Below are 24,095 nucleotides of genomic sequence, written 5' to 3'. Positions count from 1 at the left end.
ACGCATTTCTGGCGTACTGAGCGATCAAACCCTGTGTTGTTGTTTTGATATCTCAACGAGAAGCAGCGCTGTGGTTTTCTGTAGTCAAACAGTTAAGAATGGAACTTCTGAATTGTAACTTCTCCAGCTCACTGATACAGGAAGATTTGTCACCATAAAAAGCTAATACCCACATGAACAAGTCCCGACAAAAGTCTTGTCGCTTATTTTTGTAGAAACACCTGCTATAACCGACTTTAATTAATCATTTGTGTAAGAAATAGCTCATATGAAAAGCTAAAACCCTCCCAAATGATGTTCAATGCACTGAAATAAATTAGTTTCACTAAAAAAAGACAGAAAGGTCAAATTTTGGCAAGACATAGTTTTGTCGCCTATACATATTGAACAAATTTACTACAAATACTAAAATATGTCAGCAAATTAATAGCGGCGCTGTGAGATTCAAATTAATATCTTGTATGACTTCCATGAGCTGAAGGACTGCATCCATGCGGTTTGGCAAGGATTCATACAATGTTATGAAGTCATCAGGAATAGCTAGGAAAGCAGTCTTGCATGCCTCCCAGAGTTCATCAATATTCTTTGGTTTGGTCTTCTATGCTTCCTCTTTCATCCTACCCCAAATATGCTCATGATGTTCATGTCTGGTGACTGGGCCGGCCAATCCTGGAGCATCTTGATCTTCTTCGCCTTAAGGAACTTTGAAGTGGAGATGGAAGTATGCGATGGAGCACCATCCTGCTGGAGAATGTGGCCTCTTTTATGGTTGGGAATATAAGAGGTAGCTAAGATTTCTTGGTATTTGAGACTATGATGTTGCCTTCCACCCTGCAGATCTCTCGCACACCCCATACTGGAGTAACCCCAGACCATGATATTTCCGCCACCAAAATTCACTGTTTTCTGGGTGGATCTTGGATCCATGGGCTCCAGTAGGTCTCCTGCAATATTGCAGCAACTGTGGGGTAATTCAACAGAAGATTATCTGAAAATTCCACTTTCTTCCACTTCTCCAGCGTCTATCCTTTAGCAGGCGTGGGCCTTGGCAAATGCCACACGTTTTCAATGTCTTTTGTTTAGGCGGCTTCGGGCACTGATTCGACCAGGAGGCCATTTCGAGAAGAATCCACAAACCGTTCTGGTTGACACAGGGACTTCAGGGGACCAGGTCTGGTGGAGCTCTGCTGCAGTGGAAAATGAGCCGGCCTTGGATTCTTGAGCAACAAACGGTCCTCTCGAGCAGTTGTCTTGCGGGGTCTGCCTGACCTGGGCTTGTCGAAAACATCTCCAGTATCTTCAAATGTTTTTTTAATCCTCTGTACTTGACGCTGAGACACATTGAAGGTGTCTGCCACATCAGCAGTGGATTGGTCTTCAGCTCTGATAATCCAAACTTTAGTTCCAGGGTGAATCTTAGGCATGTTTGCAGATGTCTAGTTGCAGTTTTGAGTGAAGTCTGTGTAAGTGTACTGGGGTTGTTTTTATACACACCTGAGACCTGATTGATCCATTATTAGTCCCAAGTGAAGCTCATATGACAAGGCGACAACACTTATGTCTTTGCAAAAATTACCAAGCTGTGAATATTAGAATACTTTTTGACATTTTCGTTTTGCAGTGAAACATTATTACAAAAGCTGTTGGGATTAAAATGAGCCATTTCTTGTAAATAAATCTTGATTAGAAATATATTTCAGCGGCACTTCAGGTCAATTTGTACACAAGCGACAAGACTTTTGTCAGGGACTGTAGTATTTCCTTACACCAACAAGTGCACAAAAAATTATTTTATGAGGGGAAAAATTGCCTAAAAAAGAGGAATGAATTGGGTAAAATGTGGGGCGATAGGTGCAGGCAGAATTATGGGCTTGGAGCGGAGAGCGGAGTGTGACACTGCAAAGTGCCAGTGGGAGTCAGACAATTAGGATGGAAGTAAGGGCCGCAGAAGAGGCCGGGCATGACTCAGACAGTAGTCTTTGGTGAGAAGAAATTGACAGAGAGGGCGGAACAGAGTGGGAAGAAGTGGATTGGTGAGAAGAGTGTGTGTGTGTTTGTGTGGAGGAAGTGATAATGAGAACAGGGGAGGCTGGAGTTCATGGGAGTAAGTGCCACCCCAGTCTCCAGGCTGAAATGTAAAGAAACTTGAATAAGGACCAGAGAGCAATGGTGTGTGTAAGAACAAAAGGAATGTGTTTTTTGGGGGAGGCTTCAGTGTCATTACTCAGAGATTAGAGATTAGAGATTGTAATTGGTTAAAAGAAATACAAACAAGCTAGAACAAAATGTTAACTCATGCAGCCAGCTAACTGTATTATATATCACCAATAAAGGCTAAAAAAAAGATTAAATAAAAACCTTAACAAAGAAAAAGGACTGATCAGCCATTGTGTTATGTCCTGCAGCACCTTCATGTTTCAAAAGAATTGTATCACATTACGGAAAGAATGACACAGTTCCAACTAAAAGTATGACTTTATTAATAAACCTAGGAAGCTAGAACCAGTGAGTCTTATGTTAATGAGCAGAAGTTACTTGATTCATTGATTATCAAAATTGTTGTGGAACTATGTTTAAATAAAAATGTAAATATCAAATTTTTAAGATTTAGTGCGTAACTTTTTGAAATTAATGAACGTCCATAACATTCAAGCCATTGACAAATGAGCTAACGAAGAGTATCGGCTCCACAAAACTCTTTCTCTATTTCTCAGCATGGCTTCCGTGTCCTCCTTGGCAACTAGCAACTGCGTGGGGTTAAGGCTTGAGTCATGTGAACACGCTGACAGTGTTATTGTCATTACATAGAATTCGTCATAGGTGCGACAAAAACCACGTACAATAGCTTTAATATAATATAATTTAATCTAATTAAGTTTTTATCATAATGGTGAAGGAAACAAAATAAAAAAGCCCCATGTCAACTCCATTCAATGTTTGCTCACCTGCTGCCTGAGCCCTCCTCCTGATGACCAGATTCACCTGGCCGTTTCGGGCCGCCCCGTGCATCAAGTCAATGACGTATCTGTGCGGCTTCCCCACAACCGGGATCCCGTCCACAAACAGCAGCTCATCACCGGGCCGCAAGCGCCCATCAAGGTCTGCCGGACTCTTCTCGATGATCGCCCCGATCAAGATCTGTTATTATTATGTAGACTGTTATATACAGGAAGTGCAGGTCCAAATAAATGGCTTGAGATGCTGGAGTAGAATCTGTGAGTGTCACATGCAGTGGGTGTTAAGGTGGTTGTTATACTGGTACATAAATAGCTCAATTACATGATTGAAATATTGTTTTGTTACTTTAACACACAGCAACAGACACCAAAGCAGCCAGCACTCTCTCAGGGGTCAAAGGTCAGGGGTTAGGTGTACACAGTGTGTGTGTAGTGGGTTAGAGAGGAGAAAATGACAGGGTTCCACGCCCATCGCCATACGAGCCTTCTCACACGTCTCCGGACTCACAGGCTGCCCTGCCTCATCCCCGCCCAGCACCCGGAAACCGAAGCCGGACTTCTGCCTGCGCAGGTGCACCTCTATGTCCTGATACTCTGCTCCTGAAGCAACACCACCACAGACATCATGAAAAGTCTTTTGAGTTATATTGTTTTTCATGAGCAGTGTATATTTTTTTTTTAACAGTGTCTCTGTGGAGATGAAGTCTTTTACCTGAGGAGTCCACAGGAAAAACTGCCCTCGTTTGGCCAGGTTCTAGGGGAAAAAAAAGATGCAGGAAGAACCCATGAACAACAACAAATGTAGTCCATACACAGACACCCACAAATGCACACCTACACAAACAGCACACTGGCAAACGCACATTCTCCCACAAAGGCTAAAAGAAGGCAGAAAGGCCCTGCTTCAGCATTAATGTCAGTGCAGAATTTCAGCATCATCCATAAAAGTCAGGAAGTGCTTACAGTGTGTAATATACCCGTTACTTATTTACAGTGTGAGGTGAGATGCAAGCACTGATCTGCAATCAGGGACTTCACACAACACTATGATCTGCAAAGTAGCAAAATGAAATCAACCGCAGACAAGTGGCTGCGAATGAAAAATTGATTCCAATTGTAACTGTTTTAATCAGACTGAGCGCTTGGCTGGGACTCAGCAAGAAGAAGGGGGAAAGAAAATCACCACTACAGACAGGAGGAGTGACATATCTGTTTCCACGGAAACCACATAAAGGGCGTCTTATTGAGATGTAGTTGGTTTTGCTGGTAAACACAGGTGAGTAACCATGCAAATATTTTAAAACCAATGCCATTTGCAGTCAGAAATCACGTCAAAGTGATTTACAGATAAATATATATTTTTCAAAAGGCAAAAAAACCTATATTGACAAAATTATCACACCCCAAGGTCCTTTTAATAGCGGTTCTGAACTTTCGATTTTATCTCATTTTAATCACCAGATTTTGTCAAGATTTGTAGATGTTCAATTTTCTATTTTTCTCTGAGAACACAGTCTCATCCTTCTGAATGTATGACACTTGCATACAAGCTTGCATACAAGGGAAAAAACTCCTGTGTCATGTTTCGCTTCTATATTAATTTATGTTTTGGTCTAATCAAGCTACCATTTATCAGAAAAAAAGGTTAGACATCCCAGCTGTTCTGTTTATACACAGTTTTTAGTTCAATTATTCACACAGTTTAAGCCAACCGTCGAATGACACACTTTAAGAAAATAATTTCTCAATGCATCTTTCTCTGCACCATGAGGGAACCTTTAAAGGGCTGGTTTACCCAAACAAAAAAACAAACATTTCTTCTCACTTACCTCTTGTAGTATCTAGCCATGCTGGAAAGTTTGAATCTGTCTCTGAAAAATCTGCCACCCACAATAGCCTGTTTCCAAAATCAATGTCATTTTATTCTGGATAATGCACAGATAACACTGTAAACCAATATTATAGGGACTATTTTGCCAGTAGAAAGTACTTCCACTAGAGGCAGTGAGAAGGCAGTTTATTTATTTTTTGTAGTTTGTGCAACCTGACCCTTTAAGCAAACCTGTTTACATAAATGCTGACAACTTATTAAGGCTCCCAGAAAATTACAATGAACCAACATTAGCAGAGTTTGCTCACAGTGCTCCACCGTGAGGCCAGTAGCCTGGGCTGCCAAAAAGGTCACACCCTGTTTCACCTACACCAGCAAGAGCAGCAAACGGAGCATTAAATACAAATATGTCATCGTCTATTCCCTACTGAGCCTCACCACAACCAACCCCTGACCTTTATTGGAAGGAAGATGACAGCAAATGTTACACTGTTAATCACAGTATCCACTGCTGACGAGGAGGGTGAGACGATGATTGTACAGGAAGACCGATGAGGTTTGATGAGGAGACTTTCTGACAGCCACATCCTCTCGAGTAAGAATGAACACCTGCCTGTGAAAAACTTTTGCTATAGCATGTCGGCCATGGCCACCTCAAAAACCAAAACAAAGAAAAATCCAAGAGAGTCCCACTCATGCTGACACACCATACACACAAAACGAGACAACATTCATATTTTTAAAAATATTTTTGGCTACTTTTAACTTCTGAACGGCACCAGACTTGAGATACATACACCGGGCAGTAGCTACCATTGAGCACACTAACGTCATGTCATCAATATTTATGTGTTCCTGTGTTAATAAAGTTTTATTAAAATTATGTCTACTATTATTTAAATTAAAAGCTTACATATGATGGTTATTTAAAGAGATAATTCTAGACTCAAATTTGACTACTTCTAGGCAGGCCATTGAGGACACTGAGGTCATATCCTCACAATTTCTCTGGGAATTTGGGTTTTTTGGCAATCTGTGTGGAGGTTAGATTACACATAAAAATTCTAACATGGTTTGGTATTTTAATGACAATATTAGTAGACTATATAGCTTTTAGGCTAATAAATTAAAGATTCACCAGGACTTCTTCCAGGCAATGTGGAAAAGGATTTGAATCTGCATCAAAATCCCAAAAAATTGTAAAGACCTGCATTTTTCACGCACAGGGGCATGTGGTGGTGACTTGGACTAATGGACCTCAGTATTTCTAAAATCTGCACTACAGCCCTGCATACACATAGACTCATAAAAAAGTACATATACTAGTTTCTACAGCCAAAAGGTCCAACAGGGCATTAGATTTTTTTATGATGCATCCTGATGATATCATAACAAGAAGAAATTACTTTTGCCACATTTTACAAGTCAGAGGATGGCAATGTTGCTGGCACTAAAGCATGTCATAAAAAAATCAGCTGCTGCGTGGACTGTTTATTCATGAACACATCTCCGTTTATGATGTGAGCTAGCAGGATGTCGATGTCTGGATATAAAGATCCTTCCAGTCAGTAAAAAGACTGCTGACTGAAGGCAGATTTTGTTTGTGTTTGTGTTGGCCTGTGTTCCCATTTACAGTAACACGAGCAGATCAAATGGCATACTATGAGGATTTAGTATCTGCAGGTGCTAATAGGCAAACCGTCTGATGATTGTGTAAAGCTTAGGTATTTGGGCTGAACATTCAGCAACAGATCTTTCAGTTTGATTGAAAGAGGCCGGCTCATTTGAACACGCTTTTCAAGTTTCCAAAGTGAACAACACCAAAGAATCTGTGACTCAATGTGTGTGTGTTTGTGAGAAAAAGAGTGGTGAATCTTTATTACTCCACCTTCCAATGCGGAGTCCATCTTTCTTCAGTGCTAGAGAGAAGTGTTTGTCACAATGCTACTCTGGTACTTACGCCTACTCTCATAGATAGCCCTGGACTTCTCATAAAGGTCATAAGGGTCTGGTTTAGCCAGGGCCAAGGCCTCGGAGGCTGAGTCTGGGACAGAGGCCCTGTGGAGATGGTGTGTTGGGAAGGGGGTGTTGTGGGGAATAACGGGGGCTGACAGGCTGGTCTGAGCAGGGCTGCCCTGGCCCTGCTGGGACTCCCACTGCTCCAGCACCTGTAAAGCACAGTGGCATGAAGGGTCAATATTTCACTACCACCTTTCCCGCTCCTGACACTCGATTTTTAGACTTGTAACGATGATAACAACACTAAAAACTGAACAGAGTTTGCTTTATGACTTTTGACGGTTTGTTGATCCCCACCGCTCTTAGTTACTGTAATTACTCCTGTCAAAGTTTTAGTTCTCGCACAGCACGCATGCATTTCACAATGATAATAGTGGCAGATGTATCACTCGAAATTTGCAGTAATATTTTAAACTTTGGGTCTTTGATTACAGAGGAAGACAAAAGCAGGCTTCTCCTTTTTGGCTGAAATGACGACTCTTCCTAGTTTTATCAGCTGCAGCTAACTTCATAAGCTTATGTTATTGCTACAATTGATGTTTGAATTGAGTGTTTCCAGTGGTTTAGTTTAAAAAAAAATTTATTAAATTTTAAAGCCTGTAAAATTACCTCAAATATGCACATGAGGCTAATAATTGAGGCTAAAGGTTGAAAAAAAAAAAAAATTCTCACCAGCTGATGATCCATAAAAGATGGAAATAAAGAAACAGCACCCCTCTTGTATAAAGCAAAATAATATTAATTTTAACATAATCCTCGGATGATTAGGATGTTCATTACAGAAAAAAACTTATAGTAATAGCAGATTTATGATATAATGTTTGTATTTTTAAAAAGCCCAAATCATTTTTACTTGAGGATGAGTAAATTCAGTGTTTGGCAAACCTGATGCTATCTTACACAAGCTTGGCTGGAGTTGGCCAATTTTCAACTCCACCAAACTGAATAAAGAGCAGGACAGAGCCTAAACTCTGATATACTAAACTGATTTTTTTTTTCTCTATGTAACCAGTAGCCCCACGTACTGCTAGTATAAAGTTAGCTAATTGATTGGAAGAATGTGGAAAAATCCAAAGCTTGACAGCTTAGATACGGTTGCTGAACCATGATTGGACAATTGCCTGTTAGGGGGAGGGGTTTAGCGAATGAAATGCTATAAATTCATGCTAGAAAAAGTGGAAGCCACAGAGTTAGTGAGGTTAGTAGTTAAAACAAACAAACAATTCCAGTCTATATTTGCCATATACATCTCAGTGTGCATCAATTATGTGGATAGTAAGAAGATAACATATAGTCGCACAATTATGGCCTCATTTTGGATGGGTGTTTTGAGGATGACAGCAAAAAGAAAATCATTTTCAAATGATCCTATTGGTCAGTGCATTGGCTACTCTGTTTTGTAAGGTATTATTTTATAAATTATAGCCAATTTACATGCTACATCCCAGAACACATTTGAAAATGTGCTGTCAAGTGTTTGAGGTGACACCAGCAGCTTTGACAACGCCAGTCAGCCAGAGTGTCAGCCTTGATGTGTCAGATAAGTCAGGCCGCTTAAGTCACAGCACGGAAGATAGCCAAGATGACATGTTGACATGTCAGAAAGTGTGAGAGATGGAACCAGGAGGGAAAGACAAGCCTTTTTTGAAACTGAGATGGCGAGACTGGCTGCATATGGCTCGCTTTAATATGGAGAATTACAGGGCATCTGGTTCAAGATGCACCGAGAATAAATATCAGCTACATAAAAGCTCCGGGATGGAATCAAAAGTCTTTCCATTCTTTGAGGTTTCATTCGCGTCTGCTATTGATGTGAAGCACGTCTGCACGGCGCCGGCTGCTGAGACTGGGGACCTTGTTAAGGCTGAGATTAGACTACTGCATCCTGATCTCTCTTTCACTTTCTCACTGTTTGATTAGGACTGTTGAAGCAAACACACTCTGGCTAATAGTCTAGCTGGTCAGATGAATAGAGGACACTGCAGGTAGGTCTTTACAAGACAACATCACGATATAAAAACGAATGCACATGCACCAGCATTGAGTAGCTGTTACGTACAGTATTGGATTTGACAGACAAATGTTGATAAGCTCATTTGCAAATGAAACTCTCAGGAGCTGCAGGCTGAGCTCAACTGTAGGTCGATATGACAATTAGGCGATTCCCCGTTCTTCCCTTATTAGTCAAATTCCTCCATATTCCATACTCAGAGCTGCAGAAGTCTTCTTGTAACAAATGATACCCAATTAAACTGAGACTGAACTGTGGTGTGCGAGGGTTTAGCAGCTGGGGGAGAGGGGCAGGGCGGGATGGGGTGGGGCAGCCAACAAATGAACACTGGGAACGGAGAAGGGGGGGGAGCGCGCGAGAGAGATGTGAACAGACAAGGCTCTGCATGCCGTCTGATACTTTGTGCCTTTTCCTCAGAGCGCAGAATTACTATTATTCTGAGGGAAATGGAAGTGACTGATTAAATCGAGAGGGAGCAGAAATTATGAACAATGAGGAGAATTTCAGGGGACAAGTGTTACACAATGGGGGTTTCTTGTGTTGTTAGTTGTGATCTGGAATGAGGACAAAATGAGCTAGGGTCAGGGGCTGGTCAGAGCAGCGCTAGGAGTATGTCCAGGCATAAAATGGATTACACGCATAGTCGCACAAAAAGAAACAAAGAAAGATGGGCAGAAACAACTCGTGTGCAGGCATGTGAGTGTGACAAATGCACATAAAGACAAAGTGAATCTGATCTAAGAGGATGTTTGGTGGATTGAGTTTTTAGTATGCCCAGGGACAGCATATGATACTATAGTAGAGTATTTATGGTGGCAGAGGAAGCAGAAGAGGCTGAATGCAAGTTTGCAGAGATAGTTTGCTTAATGTGACAAAGGGAAATAAAGGCACGGTAAAAGATAAATGACCAGAGAGCAAGCGAAGATAAAAGAGGGATGAATGCATATGGGCCATACCAAAACAGTTAGAACAGAGTCTCCGAAGCACTATAGTAGTAGCATAATTCAAATGCCCCTCGTGTGGATAACCCTGATGGCACTGTGTCAGTTTATGAATTAGCTTTGAACTGCAGGATCAAGAGACGAGTGATGTTATGAGCGGGCCGCTTGACCTTTTCTTATCCAAATATCAAGAACTAGCTGTTGTAAAAGCCAAGGACATATAGTGAATCATCAGTAGAGTTAGTATATCAAGGGAGGGATTGAAAAGTAATTTCTACATCTTTCAAATGTGTAAAATAAAAAAATCTGATTAGCACATACAGTATGCACGCTGCAGCCATTGGTACTAAAGAGAAGAACTACTATATTAATGATTTAAAAACAGAAATGGGGACAGTCCAAGTTTTGGAGGCTGGTGCATGTTACCTGCTTAGGGGTCTTCCAGGGTGAATAGTGACCTGCAATGTTGAGAGAACAAAGAAATGCTTTAGACTGAAAAAGATGGTGGAAACAGATCATGAGATGTGTGGTTTAATTTCAGCTCTGATTCCAGGGGGCTTATGAGGATAATAAAATGAATTTAAAAAAACAAAACATTATCAGCATAATTACAGAAAAACCAAATAGCAATGAAAATGTGGCATATGAATGGTAGAAAGGACAAAGAAATGCACAATTGACTCAAACATAATAAAAAGCACAAAGCAGAAGAGGGCAAATACATATCTTATGAGTCACTTATTGTGAAGACAGAGAGATTAAAATAAGACTGTAGGAAAGGCATAGCTGAGAAGCATGCTCTAACACAGTACAAGATGTTGATATTAAAATGATTGACGTGGTTAAACATGAAAGACAGTGATCAACAGGTGGCATAAATGATAGGAACTAATAATTTTAAAGACAGCGATGAATTCGTCTTTTTCCTGTATGGTTTAAATTTTTCTTTAATGAGTGTGATTTTATGTTCAGTTTTGGGATATTAGGTGATCTTACTTTTTCTGCATGGGGACAGAATAAATAAATATTATAATGAACCAAAATGAACAGATTTTTGGGCCACTTGGGGGTCACCAATTTAACCTATAATTGTCGGACTTAAGATGGACAAAATAAACCGCATCGATCTTCCTTGTCAAAATCTGACAGAGGTCTGACAGAGGTCTGGCAACTTTACTTCTTTCTAACTCCACACCTCCAGATTTTTTTCCATTTTCAAACTTGTAGTCCTCAGCCCCAAACAAAGCGGACTCCAGTGACATCCCTTTAGGCTTCATGCAACTTTTTTCAAATATGTAGTAGTACTACCCAACGTCAGCAAAGTCATGTGGTAACTTCCATCTACAGTTGTGGTCAAAAGTGTACATACACTTGTAGAAAATCACAATGTTATGGCTGTCTTGAGTCTTCAATAAGTTCTACAACTCTTATTTTTCTGTGATAGAGTGATCGGAACACATACATGTTTGTCACAAAAAACAGTCATAAAGTTTGGTTCTTTCATAAATTTATTATGGGTCTGCTGAAAATGTCACCAAATCTGCTGGGTCAAAAATATACATACAGCAACATTAGTATTTGGTTACATGTCCCTTGGCCATTTTCACGGCAACTAGGCGCTTTTGGTAGCCATCCACAAGGTCCTGGCAAGCTTCAGGTTGAATGTTTGACCACTCTTCTTGACAGAATTGGTGCAGTTCAGCTAATGTGATGGTTTCTTGCATGAACCTGTTTCTTTAGCACTGTCCACATGTTCCTATGGGTTTAAGTCAGGACTTTGGGAAGGCCATTCTAAAACCTTAATTCTAGCCTGGTTTAGCCATTCCTTTACCACTTTTGATGTGTGTTTTGGGTCATTGTCTTGTTGGAACCCCAACTGCGCCCAAACCCAACCTTCGGGCTGATGGTTTTAAGTTTTCCTGCAGAATTTGGAGGTATCCTCCTTCTTCATTATCCCTTTACTTTCTGCAAAGAACCAGTTCCACTGGCAGCAAAACACCCCAGAGCATAATACTACCACCACCATGCTTGACAGTAGGCATGGTGTTCCTGGATTAAGCCTCACCTTTTCTCCTCCAAACATATGCTGGGTGCTGTGGCCAAACAGCTCAATTTTGTTTCGTCTGACCAGAACTTTCCTCCAGAAGGTTTTATCTTTGTCCATGTGATCAGCAGCAAACTTCCAGCCGAGTCTTAAGGTGCCTTTTCTGGAGCAAGGGCTTCTTTCTTGCACGGCAGCCTCTCATGTCCATGGCGATGTAAAACACGCTTGACTGTGGAACTGACACCTGTGTTCCATCGCTTCCAAATCCTTGCAGACCTGCTTCTTGGTGATTCTTGGTTGACTCTTGACCATCCTGACCAATCTCCCTCGGCAGCATGTGATAGCTTGCGTTTTCTTCCTGATCGTGGCAGTGACACAACTGTTCCATGCACTTTATACTTGCGTAATAGTGTCTGCACAGTTGCCTTGGGACCGTAGCTGCTGAAATGGCTCCAAGTGACTTCCCTGACTTGTTCAAGTCAAAATCGCTTTTTCAGATCCACACTGATTTTCCTTTAACTTTCCCATTGTACTTTTGTAGCTGAGTCTAATCAGGTCAAATGAGCCCTATTTAAATGGGCTCATGAGAAGTCAACAGCTGAGTCAATCAGAATCACTTAGAAGAAGTGAAAGGCCATGACATAAAGCTAATTTGATTGACACAACTCGCTACATCACCAAAATTGACATATTTTGTTGCTGTAGTATATTTTTGACCCAGCAGATTTGGTGACATTTTCAGCAGACCCATAATAAATTTATGAAAGAACCAAACTTTATGCTGTTTTTTGTGACAAACATGTATGTGTTCCGATCACTCTATCACAGAAAAATAAGAGTTGTAGAACTTATTGAAGACTCAAGACAGCCATAACATTGTGATTTTCTACAAGTGTATGTACACTTTTGACCACAACTGTATATTAGCTAAAATTCCATTAAACATCAGCTCCCATAAGGGTCTCTGTTACCAAAGGAGGTATTTGATCATCGATCTGTAATGAGCCTAGTAGTGACAATGAAAAGGCAGTCGGATTTGAGTGATTTCAGTTTGTAATACAGTGCAGCAAGGTAAAGGGCACTCATTTTCCTTTGACTTTCCCATTCATCTGGCTTTGACCTTTAAAAAGGTATGCCACATTTTTTCGCTGTTTACAGCATTGTTCAAGCACAACAACCGGAAATCTATCTTCGATGATGAAAGAGAACAGTCAGTAAAAAGCCCAACAGTAGCAGCTGACATCCATACGTGATCCATGCTTGCACACACACAAAGTAATAAAACATATGCTCCAGCGATGTTTCTATAGTTAAATTCACAGAAGCATGTAGGTGTACAATCCATCTCCCTGATTTAATTTCTCTTCTTCGTGTCTTTCAAGTGCTGCCATGGTCTTCCCTCTGGGATGCTACAAGCGTATGCAAATGGGGAGATCAAATTACGGGTTGACTGCCCGAATTATGCGCCAGCCTTCCCAGTGTTGGCCTGGCAAGGCTCCAATCGCACAGTAAAAACTCTCTCGCTGAGACGCCAGCGGAATGGTGACAACATGGAAATGAACAAAAGCGACACAAAGACATTCAGCAATGTTTTTTTTCAGACTGTCAGCTTCTCTCAGTCACAATAAGCCAAATAAGATTCATATTTATATACAACAGCTTATTTAAAACTCAAAGCATGTCTTGAAAAGTATGATATCAGCAAGAGACAGAGACGAGTACTGCTTTTCTTCCCAAAGACGGTCAATCAATGAAGCCTTTCTGTACAGAATACCTACGTCAGAATATCTAAGTCAGTGTGAAGGATACAGTGAGCAAAAGTGGCAACAACAGAGCAGTTCTCAGTGTGGGTGACAGAACCGGAGCTGAGCTGGACAAACAGAAAGGAGGGGCACTACCAGGCATCACTGACCGAGGTGATCCTCAGGGTAGAGTTGCTGTTAACTCAGGCGTACCAGGCATTTGGTTGGACGTGGGTGTCAGAGTGCCCCACGGCCAAAAGTTAAAAAGGGGCAAGAGACGCAAAGAGAGACTAAGAGAAGGAGAGAGTAAAAGGAGCTGTCCATGGTGCTGAAAGTCATTAGACTGAAGGCTAATCAGACCTGGCAGCTCGGGTGCAGAAAGCTACATGAACCCTGTGGTGTCAAACTTGCCCCTACTGTAGCTTTTATGCTAAACGGTGTCGCGTCTATACAGTAACTGTCACCCTTTAGTGACGCAAAACCAGTATAACAACAGTCATGAGGGCATACTATCTTACTAATTCAAGGTCCATTATAAGAAGGGAAAAGTCCCTAAACACACACACACACACATAGTGATAATTGAAATTTGATTGAGGTTGTGGAGGAGAAGAGTAGTCTAACTTTTGCTTTTGTGATCTAATTTGAATGGCAGTAAGGCTAAACACCATTAGCTTTGTTTTCTATTTCTGCTAGGATCTAATCTTAGCATCTCGTCCATCATGCACAAGGCCCCAGGCTGTCTTCCTGGGCCGACCGGAGGGGATATCGATCCCTGGTGGTCAGATCCTCCGGGTTTGGTGGGGACAGAGCTGTAAGTGTGAACATGGCCGACAGTCTGTGTTCTACTGGCAGAGAGCCGAAATCATCACTCTCTTGCTCTCTTCTTCCTTTCTTTTTCTCTCTTTTGTTTCCAACTATTCTATCTTGCACACACACATCCAATGAATCACTGTCTAGTTACACAGTGATTCCCTGGAAGGCTGGTGGAGGCTCAGTGAATCAAACCCTCCTCCTTCTTTTCTTTCTTTAGAAAGCAGACCTTCACCTGAGGTCTGCATGCTTCTTAGAGCGGCCTCAGGTCATCTGTGTGCACATGACCAATCTGAGGTCAAAGGTGAAACCAGGCAGCTGACTCAAAATGTCCAATTTACCCATGATAGTACTAGAAAGGGGAGTTTATGTAAGTGTGCGGGGGCTTGTGTGCAGAAGGCTACCTTGGGATGTGTGCGAATAAGACAAGGAAAATGTGTGCCTGGCTGTCGTGTAGGTGTCGTGTGTGAATCAAACCATGTGGCTCAGCATTTGTGTGAGCGTGTGGGTGGGCTGCAGTGAAGGAGAATGTGCCCTGTTAGAGGAAATCTAAATGGGCGAGCGTACATGTGAACGAGCTGAAAGTCTCAGCAGCTAATTACTGCCCTGTGTCTCTGCTGGTGTGGCAACGAGATACAGCCTGTTAATGGTCTAGATAGCCACTAATGAGGCTGTCTGCCATGCACTCACACACAAATACACACACGCACATATGCTGGCACAAACACATACACACACAGGCGCAATAATTACTGGTGATGAGAGACAGAGTGCCCATTTGTTAGGCAAAAACGGCTCAGGAGTCAAACTAAAATTTAAAGGATGGCTAAATATCATAACTATATTACGAGTGGGAGGTTTTCAAGGTGATGAGGCTTAACTGACTGGATTGTTTGATCATAAATAGCACAATGTTTGAATGGTGAATTAGCGGTCAGCTTGGCTCTTATTCCTTGCTTTTGATGGCAAATTCTTTGGTTGTGACTCATGCCAGGGGGAACATAAAAACAAAGATCCAAATCTTTAGAATGACATAATCATGTTTAGGGCAGTATAGCCGTCTGACTACAGGTTATAGATGTTACTCATGATACAATGCTGCCCTTAAAAGAATAGTTAGACATTTATACAAATGTTATATTAAACCAAAGTGTAAAAAAAGTCACTTTCCTTCACGATTGTCTCTTTTGTTGATGATTATACCCAAAGGATGTCTCAAAATTATTGTGGCAAGGATTTATTGATGCTTATGAGCTACATGTATTTTCTGCATCAAAAGAATAACTCATTGCTGCTCGTTTGGCTCTTTGCTGTGTCCATGACAACATCAAGCTGAGCAAGACCAGCATGCTGACTCTCTCTGTACTTAATGTTGTAGTAGTACAACCTTCACCTTATTTTTCTGCTTCTTTATGTTTTGACATCACATCTTTCCCCTTTTCCATTGCCTTTTTCGTGTACTTCTCCCTCCTGTCTTTGTTAATGTAAAGAGCTGAAACAAAGCCAGGAGGTGTGTGTGTGTGTGTGTGTGTGTGTGTGTGTGTGTGTGTGTGTGTGTGTGTGTGTGTGCGTGTGAGAGAGAGAGACCTGAAATTTTTGATGAAACTCAATTTGTGAAACTTCCTCGCCAGCCATTTGTGATCTCTGATGCTGGACATTAGGAGTGTGTTGTCATAGCAAGGACACCATAAAATAGCCACAACAGTATTGTGGATGTGGGTGTTTAATAACCTTCATGCAGTCAATCCCTCAACTTTACTGTGTGTGTGTGTGTGTGTGTGTGTGTGTGTATGTGTGTGTGTGTGTGTGTGTATGTATGTGTGTTTTCTCCCTGAGTCCAGATGCTAAGAGGTGGTAGCTCTGTCCACTGCATAAAGAGTCATTAAAAAAAAAAAAAATCTGTTCCATGCAAAAATATGCACACTCACAGGCTTTTTAGTTTTTTAGTCAGTGCTCAGTGCTGGTTCAAACCTCCATTTCAGATTGTGTATTTAATGAATATGATTAGCTGTGTGCTGGCCCCTAAACTGGCCAGTCTTTGGAGAGTTTGCCAGAGACAGGAGCGTGACAGTTGTTTGGTGACAGAGTCGGTGGCCTCTCTATGTCTCTATGTACTCACTTAGCAGCATGGTGACAGTTTTATTACGATGGGTAATAGCTTGGCTAAATGCTCAAAGCTGGCCTTTCTGAGGAAGTTGGGTGGGAAAATAGAATCAGCTGCAACTCAAACCACGGTAGTTGCTGGGAGTCTGACACAGCTCACACTTTTATATGCGGTATGTTGCTAAATATTGTTGCGTTTGCGTTTATGTAGGCATAATCAATGCATGACTAGGAACAAACATAATAATGTGTCCAAAATCAAGTGAAGTAAATAAACCACAAAGATCAAATTGCTCAAAGATTCACTTTAAAACAAAAAGCCAAAAGTTTGCTGAAATAAATGGACCTTCAAGGGAAACAAACACATTTAAGAGTTTAAGTCTATCAACTTGAAGTTAGATACATAAGCCATTCAGGCACTTGAAAGGTATATGGCTTAAACTAATAATTGATCATTATCAATTATTCAGTTGATTATTTTCTAAGTTAGTAGATTGTTTGGTCTGTAAAATGGGGGAAAGGACTGAAATAAGTTCTCCTACTCACTATTGATGCTTCAGTAGTGTCATTCTCTAAGTCTGTCGTCCCTGGACTTTTTTTGCTTGTTGCACCTTAAACCATCCAATATCTCCTCACTACCCCTCATCATAAGTTGCATGTCAATTACTGTTGCAGTTCAACTGAAGATTGATTTTACCTTCTCAGATTATTTCAAAAAGGTTCAAAAAGGTAAAAAAAATAAATTGATTGAAAGATTGAATATTTTTTAAACCGGGCAATCATGTATTAACCCACTGGATTCCTCTTTGACTCCCATGTTGGGAACCACTGCTCAAATGTCTTCCTATTAGCATAAATACAGCATCCTAAGCCCTTACTTTATTACCATTTTAGAGCGTGTGGGAATCAAGAGACAATTAAGGAGGTAAAAGTCAACAAAACTAGCATCACAATCCTTTAAGAAAAATAACAGACCATTAGCTTTGCCACATGAGAAATCTAGATGTGTGTATCTTCTTAGTCCCAGACTCGTTGTTTATCTCCATCATGAAAAAAATAGTTTAAAGACAACAATTACAAAGACTTTAGTGTGACCGTTTTCTCCCAGGAGGGTCTGAAGTCTCTGATCTTAATGAGCTTAAAGTCTGACAGTGTTTTCCTGCTTAAATCCACAAAATACTCTCAACACATCTACAATGTCTAAAACGCCACCCAGCTGAGATATTTGACACATTTTCTTGACATTTCTACAGATATGTGCAATACGCAGTCAGGCTACCATAAGAGCAGACTGGGTGGCACAGACGTTTTCCCACCTCTAGCACCCACAGCTTGTCAAGTCACAGATATTCAACACAAACAGATGTGACACCACACCCTGGCGTATTGGTGTGTAGTGGAGCAAGGCCGTATCCAGATTAGGAATAATGAGATGAAATATAGCATGTAAATAAGATTGCCATTTTCTCCATGGGCCAACAGGCTGCTTTTTAGATGGGAGCGTTTGTTTCGACCTTCTAAAGCTCTGCCGTGAGTGAGGAACCCTTGACAGATGGCGGGAGCGCTTCACCGCTAGCTTCCAGGCAGATGGGAGACTGTGTTTTTATGTCTGTGTGTGGGGAGCGTGTGGACAGATTGGAGACTTTTGAGACGGTGGCACAACATTTTTGACCTCTCCCATGCGTGTATATGTGTTTCTGTGTTGGCAGATGATATTTTAGAGATACTGGCTTAAATTCTTTTATTTTTCCCCCTTTTATGGAAAAGAAAATGTCCTCATCACTGAAGCTTATTTCTGCACTCTGTTTCTCCTATCCCTGTTTATTGGCTCCCTTCTCGCTGACAGGGACATGGGGAGTCTAATAAAGAAATAAACGGCAATAAATCTATTCAAAGGGTGCTGCTGACCTTTGTGGGTGAGTCTCAGTGGTGTCTGTGGCACCAGACGGTTGGCATTATCATTGGTATGTGACATTACACAACACAAAGAGGCAAGATACAGAACTACAAATTGGTGCCACACAAAAGCAACGGCAGTATTGGTTTCCCAATACCGTTGTCTTGGCTTACAGCTCGCACAACAAAGTGCCAAAGTTCATGTGTCATTACTTAGAGGATGCCAAGATAAATTAAGGACAAGTAAACTCAAAGAAGGGAATCATTTAACAACATTTAACAACTAGGTTTCAGAGACAGATCCTATCTGCTTGGTTAATTAAGAGCAACGGTTGCCGTTCTTCTTTTTAGATTTAATTAAAATCTAACGTTTTAATCCTAAACGTCAGAGCTTTGGCTGAGTCTTAGCTGGCAGATGCACTACCTCCACAATTCAATAAGAAGGCAAGCTCAGTTTGTAGGCAGATCACAGCTTACACACATATTATGTTGTGTCTTTTGAGCTGTACACACATTTAGGGAATGACAGTAAATCTTTCTTCTTTTTCTTTCACTGCCAAGGTTATTGCCATTAGAAGTAAGCTGTCTGAAGGTTTCAGCCTTCTTGAGGACTCAACACAAACACTTCTACACACCCCACACACTCACACCCACCCACACCCACCCACCCACACCCAAACCCACACACAGAGAGAAAGCTACCTGTTGGTTCTGCAAATCCCAACCCTGTGTGTGACACACAAAAGAGGGCAGTGCATAATTATGATTGTCAGAGGGCCACACATTCTGAAAAACACAGGGTAGAAAGCACTTTTGCAGAGCCATTTGCAGTCTACCAGTATTTTGTCGAAAAACTGTGCTACTTTTGACAAGCTTAAATTTTGGGGCTTTTATCTGCGACTCACATACGGCCAAATTTGCCATACATATTGAAACTGGCATGATAAAAACATCTAAAAGTAATTCAGGTCTGCAAAAAGCATGCACCATAATGAAAGGATCAGTGAGCAGAGCAGAGAGGCATAGTCTACGTAAGTAAAGTGAAGGAGGTTGTATTTCTAACCGGGTAAAGAAAAGAGGAATAGGAAAGGCACTTGAGAGGAGCTGTGCATCAGTCAGCCATTGTTAAGCACTGCAGGACTGTGTGATAGGTTTCTGCAGCCTTTGGACTGGACCACACATACAGACACATTTAGCTACAACGGTAAAAGATGACATCGATGAATACGCAAACAGATATGCTAGGAAGGCAAATATGGAGTAGACACGGAGAGATTCAACAGCTTGTGTTAAGTCACCAATCTTCCCAGAATCCCTACCTGCAGCCACTGATCTTACCTGTTCCACCTCTCTGAACCACCAGGCTGGTCTCGGCTCCCACGGCACACTCCTTAAGAAGCTCCACCACCTGGGTGTGTCCGAATCCCTGCACGTTTTGCTTATTAATCTCCACGATCAGGTCACCCTCAAACAGACCCGGGCAGCCCAGAGGCTCTAGCACTTGTTTGACTCGCTGGCCCGTAGCGCTGTCAGCGATAGTGAAGCCAAAACCTTCCGTGCCCTTCACCATTGTCAGCGTCAGTAGTTCGCCCTGGGTCGCCCCCGATGACGCCATGGAGACGCTGTCAGGAGGTGTGGTGCCAGTGGTGGGAGGAAGCGAGCCGTCCAAGTGGGTGTCACCTGGGTGAGGGGTGAGCAGCTGCTGCTGGGCATTGACCTGGTCCTGACCGGGGTCTGTGACGAAGCGCGCCGTGCGGGAGAGATAGTCCAGGTAGTTGTCGTAGCCCGTCCTGCCGTTCACCATGATGGGCCGCTGCTCCATGATGCCCAGCGGGGAGATGATGGTGGTGTTGTTATTGGTGTTGGCAGCTTCCTCTGGGTCGTAGGGCAAAGGGTATCCACGGCACAAGACAAGGGTGACGCTTTGGCCAATTGGCACCGACTGGAAGAGTTTGACCACATCGGCGTGGGTGGTGCCCAGGACGCACACATCGTTGATGTAGACAATGACATCACCTGCAGACAAAAGTATGGACAGATAGAAACAAAATGCTGTAAGGGCTGGAACTAATAATAGCTATGTCTGGTGAATGTTTGACAAGAAGGAAAACCCCATTTAAAATCTGTAGTAATGTAAATTGCTAAAAGTCCAGCCCTACAATATAACTTTGCTCAGTGTGTTGTGTGATTCATTTCATTTGTCTAGACTGTCAAGACAGGCAGGAAACATGACCTGGATAGGTCAGTTGGTAGAGCAGTCGCCCACATATGAAGGTTTACTCCTCGACGCAGCGGGACAGGGTTCGACTCTGACCTGCGGCCCTTTGTTGCATGTCATTCCCCCTCTCTCTCCCCTTTCATTATTTCAGCTGTTCTGTCAATAAAGGCCTTAAAAAATGCACAAAAAATGTTCTTAAAAAAAGACAGGCAGGAAACTAGGGGACAGAGGGGAAGAAGAGGGGAAAGGTTCCCAGCCATAGACAGGGATGCTAACAATGTAATATCATTGTTTATTACGTATTTCTGTTTTCAGAGGCCCATTTCCCACAAACCTAAAACATTCTTGAGGTAGCCAACTTGACAGATTAAGACTGTCGCTTGCAAATACAAATACATTTGTGAAGGTTCTTGCATGCTCAGGCACGTGTCCCAAATTTGCCATTTGTTTTGATTAGTGAAACGTGTCTAAATTAACAGGAAAGGAAATGGTATCATCTTACAAATCGCAGCTTGGAAGTCAAACAGTTCAAAACTGAGCTTATGAACTATGAAGACAGGACAGGGATGGGCAGATAGTACAGCTAAAAAGTTGAAAAGATGACAGAGTTGGAGGTTGTACGAATGCTAACAAATTAATTGCGGTTGAACTAATATTTATGCTCGTACTAATCTGAAGGGGATGCTAGCACTGAGGCTCCATAGTAGTACAGTACAGTACATCAGAACAGTCCCTCATTTGGTTTACCGCACAGCTATAAACACTTTCTACAGATAAACATTACCACAGATAATGTCTTATGTGCCTTTCAAGTATAAAATAGTGCTCAAGACAAGTGGCTAAAATGTTTGCCCTTTATGGGGCCAAGTGCTTTTATATTTGCTCGCTGCAATATACTGCACTGTAGATAAAACCTAGCTGACAATTAAATGCTCCCACACAAAAGTGCTCCACATCCAGGCTTATCTTTGTCTCAACCGGATTACTAAATATAGTGTTTTGTGCTCCGCTGTGCAGGCACCAAGCAGTTTTTTTTGCATGCAACACTTGGGAAGTGGGAACACAAGGCAAGATCCACTGACAAACAGCATAACCAAGGTTGATTATGAAAACAATTATTTTCTAATTGCAGGTATATTTGTTACGCTCTTTAAAGAGAGGGCTGGGTGGGAGTGTGAGTGTGTGTTGCAGAGAGAGAAAGTGAAAAACAAAGTGCCTCCAAGATTAATAAGCAGAGCATGTACGTTAGTAATTGACCCTTACCTTGCTAACCACCAGCGCCATGCTGTCCAGTTCTCTTAAAACGTGAGCAGCAGACTATAACAGCACTAATGGTTGGGTCAATAACATTTTTTCTGAAACAACATGGCTATTCATTATAAATTCATATTATCATCCTGGATCAACTAATGAAATGGTGGAGAGCTGTTAACCCCTCTGAGGGACAACAGGAAGTTAAGATTCAAATGAAATGTTCTCTCAGTGCAAACTGTGATGCTGGCAAATGCTTTCCAAGTTTAAACGCTCCGCCTGTATTGACAGAGCGAGCTCACACTTCGAAGGCAACGTGACGTGAGAGACTTTTTAATTAATCCTGGTAAACGCGGACGACATTTGCCTTGAGCACCAGTGTCAGAATCAATAGTTGAGCACACAGGCAGAAAACAAATGACGGTGCCGTGACCTCGATGCGCCCTCGCTGTGCCCATTGATCTCATGCTTTATGACCGGGGAGAAAATGCGGCAAGACGGAGAGTATAAACATGTTTCACAGAAACAGAAAGCTATGAAGCCACATATAGACATCTTTTAACATGCAAGCTTATACCTAAAAGGGTGAGTTTACACAAATTAGAAGAACAAACATTGTTGTTTCACATTTCATGTGCCAAGGTTTAGCAAAATAGCTGCCTCTGGAACTTGTGTCACCACTTCAGTAAAATGGAGATGAATTACATTTTTTTCATGAAATATTTCTTAATAGTGAGGTTTTGCTGATTATCCACCATCACCAGGACACTGTGTGTTCAAACACGTTGAAACAAATGCAATTTTGTAATTTGGGTAAACATATGGTCCCGAACACATCCTGTACTTCCCTTGTTTACTCTAAATCCCAATATCCTTAACAATAAACACGAAACTCACTGGGACCAAGGCCCATGCTGCTACTACATCCGTGCATATCCTGATCACATATTCATCTCCAGCTAATGGGTGTGTTCAAGAGTCTGTCGACATAATGAGAGGTCTCTGTGGCCCTGCTGAGGCGAAGCCAAGTTAACAGAGCAGTTTAGAGTCTCAGCAGGGTGCCAGCAGTTTGTAAGAGACTGTGATGTTTTGTGTGTGGGGGGTTGCGTGTGTGTGTGTGTCAGGCAAAATAGGGTGCAACATAGCCATGTCAGACGTGCAGGTGAAAAGACAGAAGGTTGTTAAAATCTAATCTTAACTTTTTCCTTATAACACAACGACTAACTATCTCTACACTGCAATAACAGAACAATGCTATTTCTTTATTAACATGTCTTCTACATGGATCATTAACTCATAAGGATGCTGAGTACGTATGCAGTTTTTGTCTTTTAGTAAAATGTAGCATCAAGTACTTATTTAAGAACCTTGTCTACAGTTCTCATTTTTAAAATAAGTCGGTTAGAAACATTAGAATAGCCAGGCAACAACAGACAACCAACTCATGAAGCTAATGTTAGCTGCATCTGTAAGCAACAGCTCGTCACATTAGCTGAAAAGAGGACCAAAAAACTGCAAATCTCAATTTAAAATTGAAATTAAAATTTAATGTTAGATAAAATTACAATTTTTTTTTTTAGCAACAACTCAAAGCTAAGCTACATCTTCAGGAATCTACACACAAGTTAATTTGAGAACATTTCAACTGTATTTGAGTGGGTGTTATTTATACAAAATGTATTATAAATTATGACACTTAATTGGCACAATGCCTCAGTGTCTTATCTTATCACACACTGTAGTATGTGGATACAGTTCAGTGGAATAACCCTTTGTTGCTGAGTGTTACAGCAGTTAGACTCTCTAGTTGGAAACATACTGTACCAGCAAACCCACTAGATTTTGTACTAAACGCTGCCTCTGGCATCCAAACTAAGCCTCACCACGTAAACCTAATGCAATTCATACCTCTGTATTTCACAGAAACTCAAAAATACCACATTTCTTTTATGGACAAAAAAAAAATACAAAAACACAAACTATCCTGCCTAGGCAAAACTGCACTGCATGTGGTTTACCAGTCTTACATCAGATATTCTAAAACTCTTTTACAATATGTGCTCTAAGATGTTTTCCCTGCTTGTGCAATCACATAGTGGAGACAGCCACGAGGGGTCATGAGGAGAAAGCGCTACAAATTATCTATATGGAATTGGAAATTTCACACCTCCGCAGGCCTTGTTTCTACATCTGTGTGAGCTCTGAGTTACTGATCGAGCAAGTAATGCTACTGCAGAAGTAGGACACAAAGTCGGGGGTGGGGGGGGGG

General features: G+C 41.6%; 1 protein-coding gene across 1 annotated transcript in view; it reads right to left on the bottom strand.

Annotated features, from left to right (window-relative positions):
• Nucleotides 1-24,095, bottom strand: part of magi2a (membrane associated guanylate kinase, WW and PDZ domain containing 2a) — a gene marked incomplete in the record, with an annotated part of 285,654 nt that overhangs the window by 29,874 nt on the left and 231,685 nt on the right. Inside the window, 6 exon segments of the mRNA XM_032505476.1 lie at nt 2,946-3,138; nt 3,442-3,557; nt 3,670-3,711; nt 6,749-6,956; nt 10,186-10,217; nt 19,696-20,373. Coding sequence (XP_032361367.1) covers nt 2,946-3,138; nt 3,442-3,557; nt 3,670-3,711; nt 6,749-6,956; nt 10,186-10,217; nt 19,696-20,373 — 1,269 coding nt within the window.

Source organism: Etheostoma spectabile, chromosome 23 (assembly GCF_008692095.1).
Source record: "Etheostoma spectabile isolate EspeVRDwgs_2016 chromosome 23, UIUC_Espe_1.0, whole genome shotgun sequence".
Classification (NCBI taxonomy): domain Eukaryota; kingdom Metazoa; phylum Chordata; class Actinopteri; order Perciformes; family Percidae; genus Etheostoma; species Etheostoma spectabile.
This window is presented reverse-complemented; position numbering and strand designations above follow the sequence as displayed.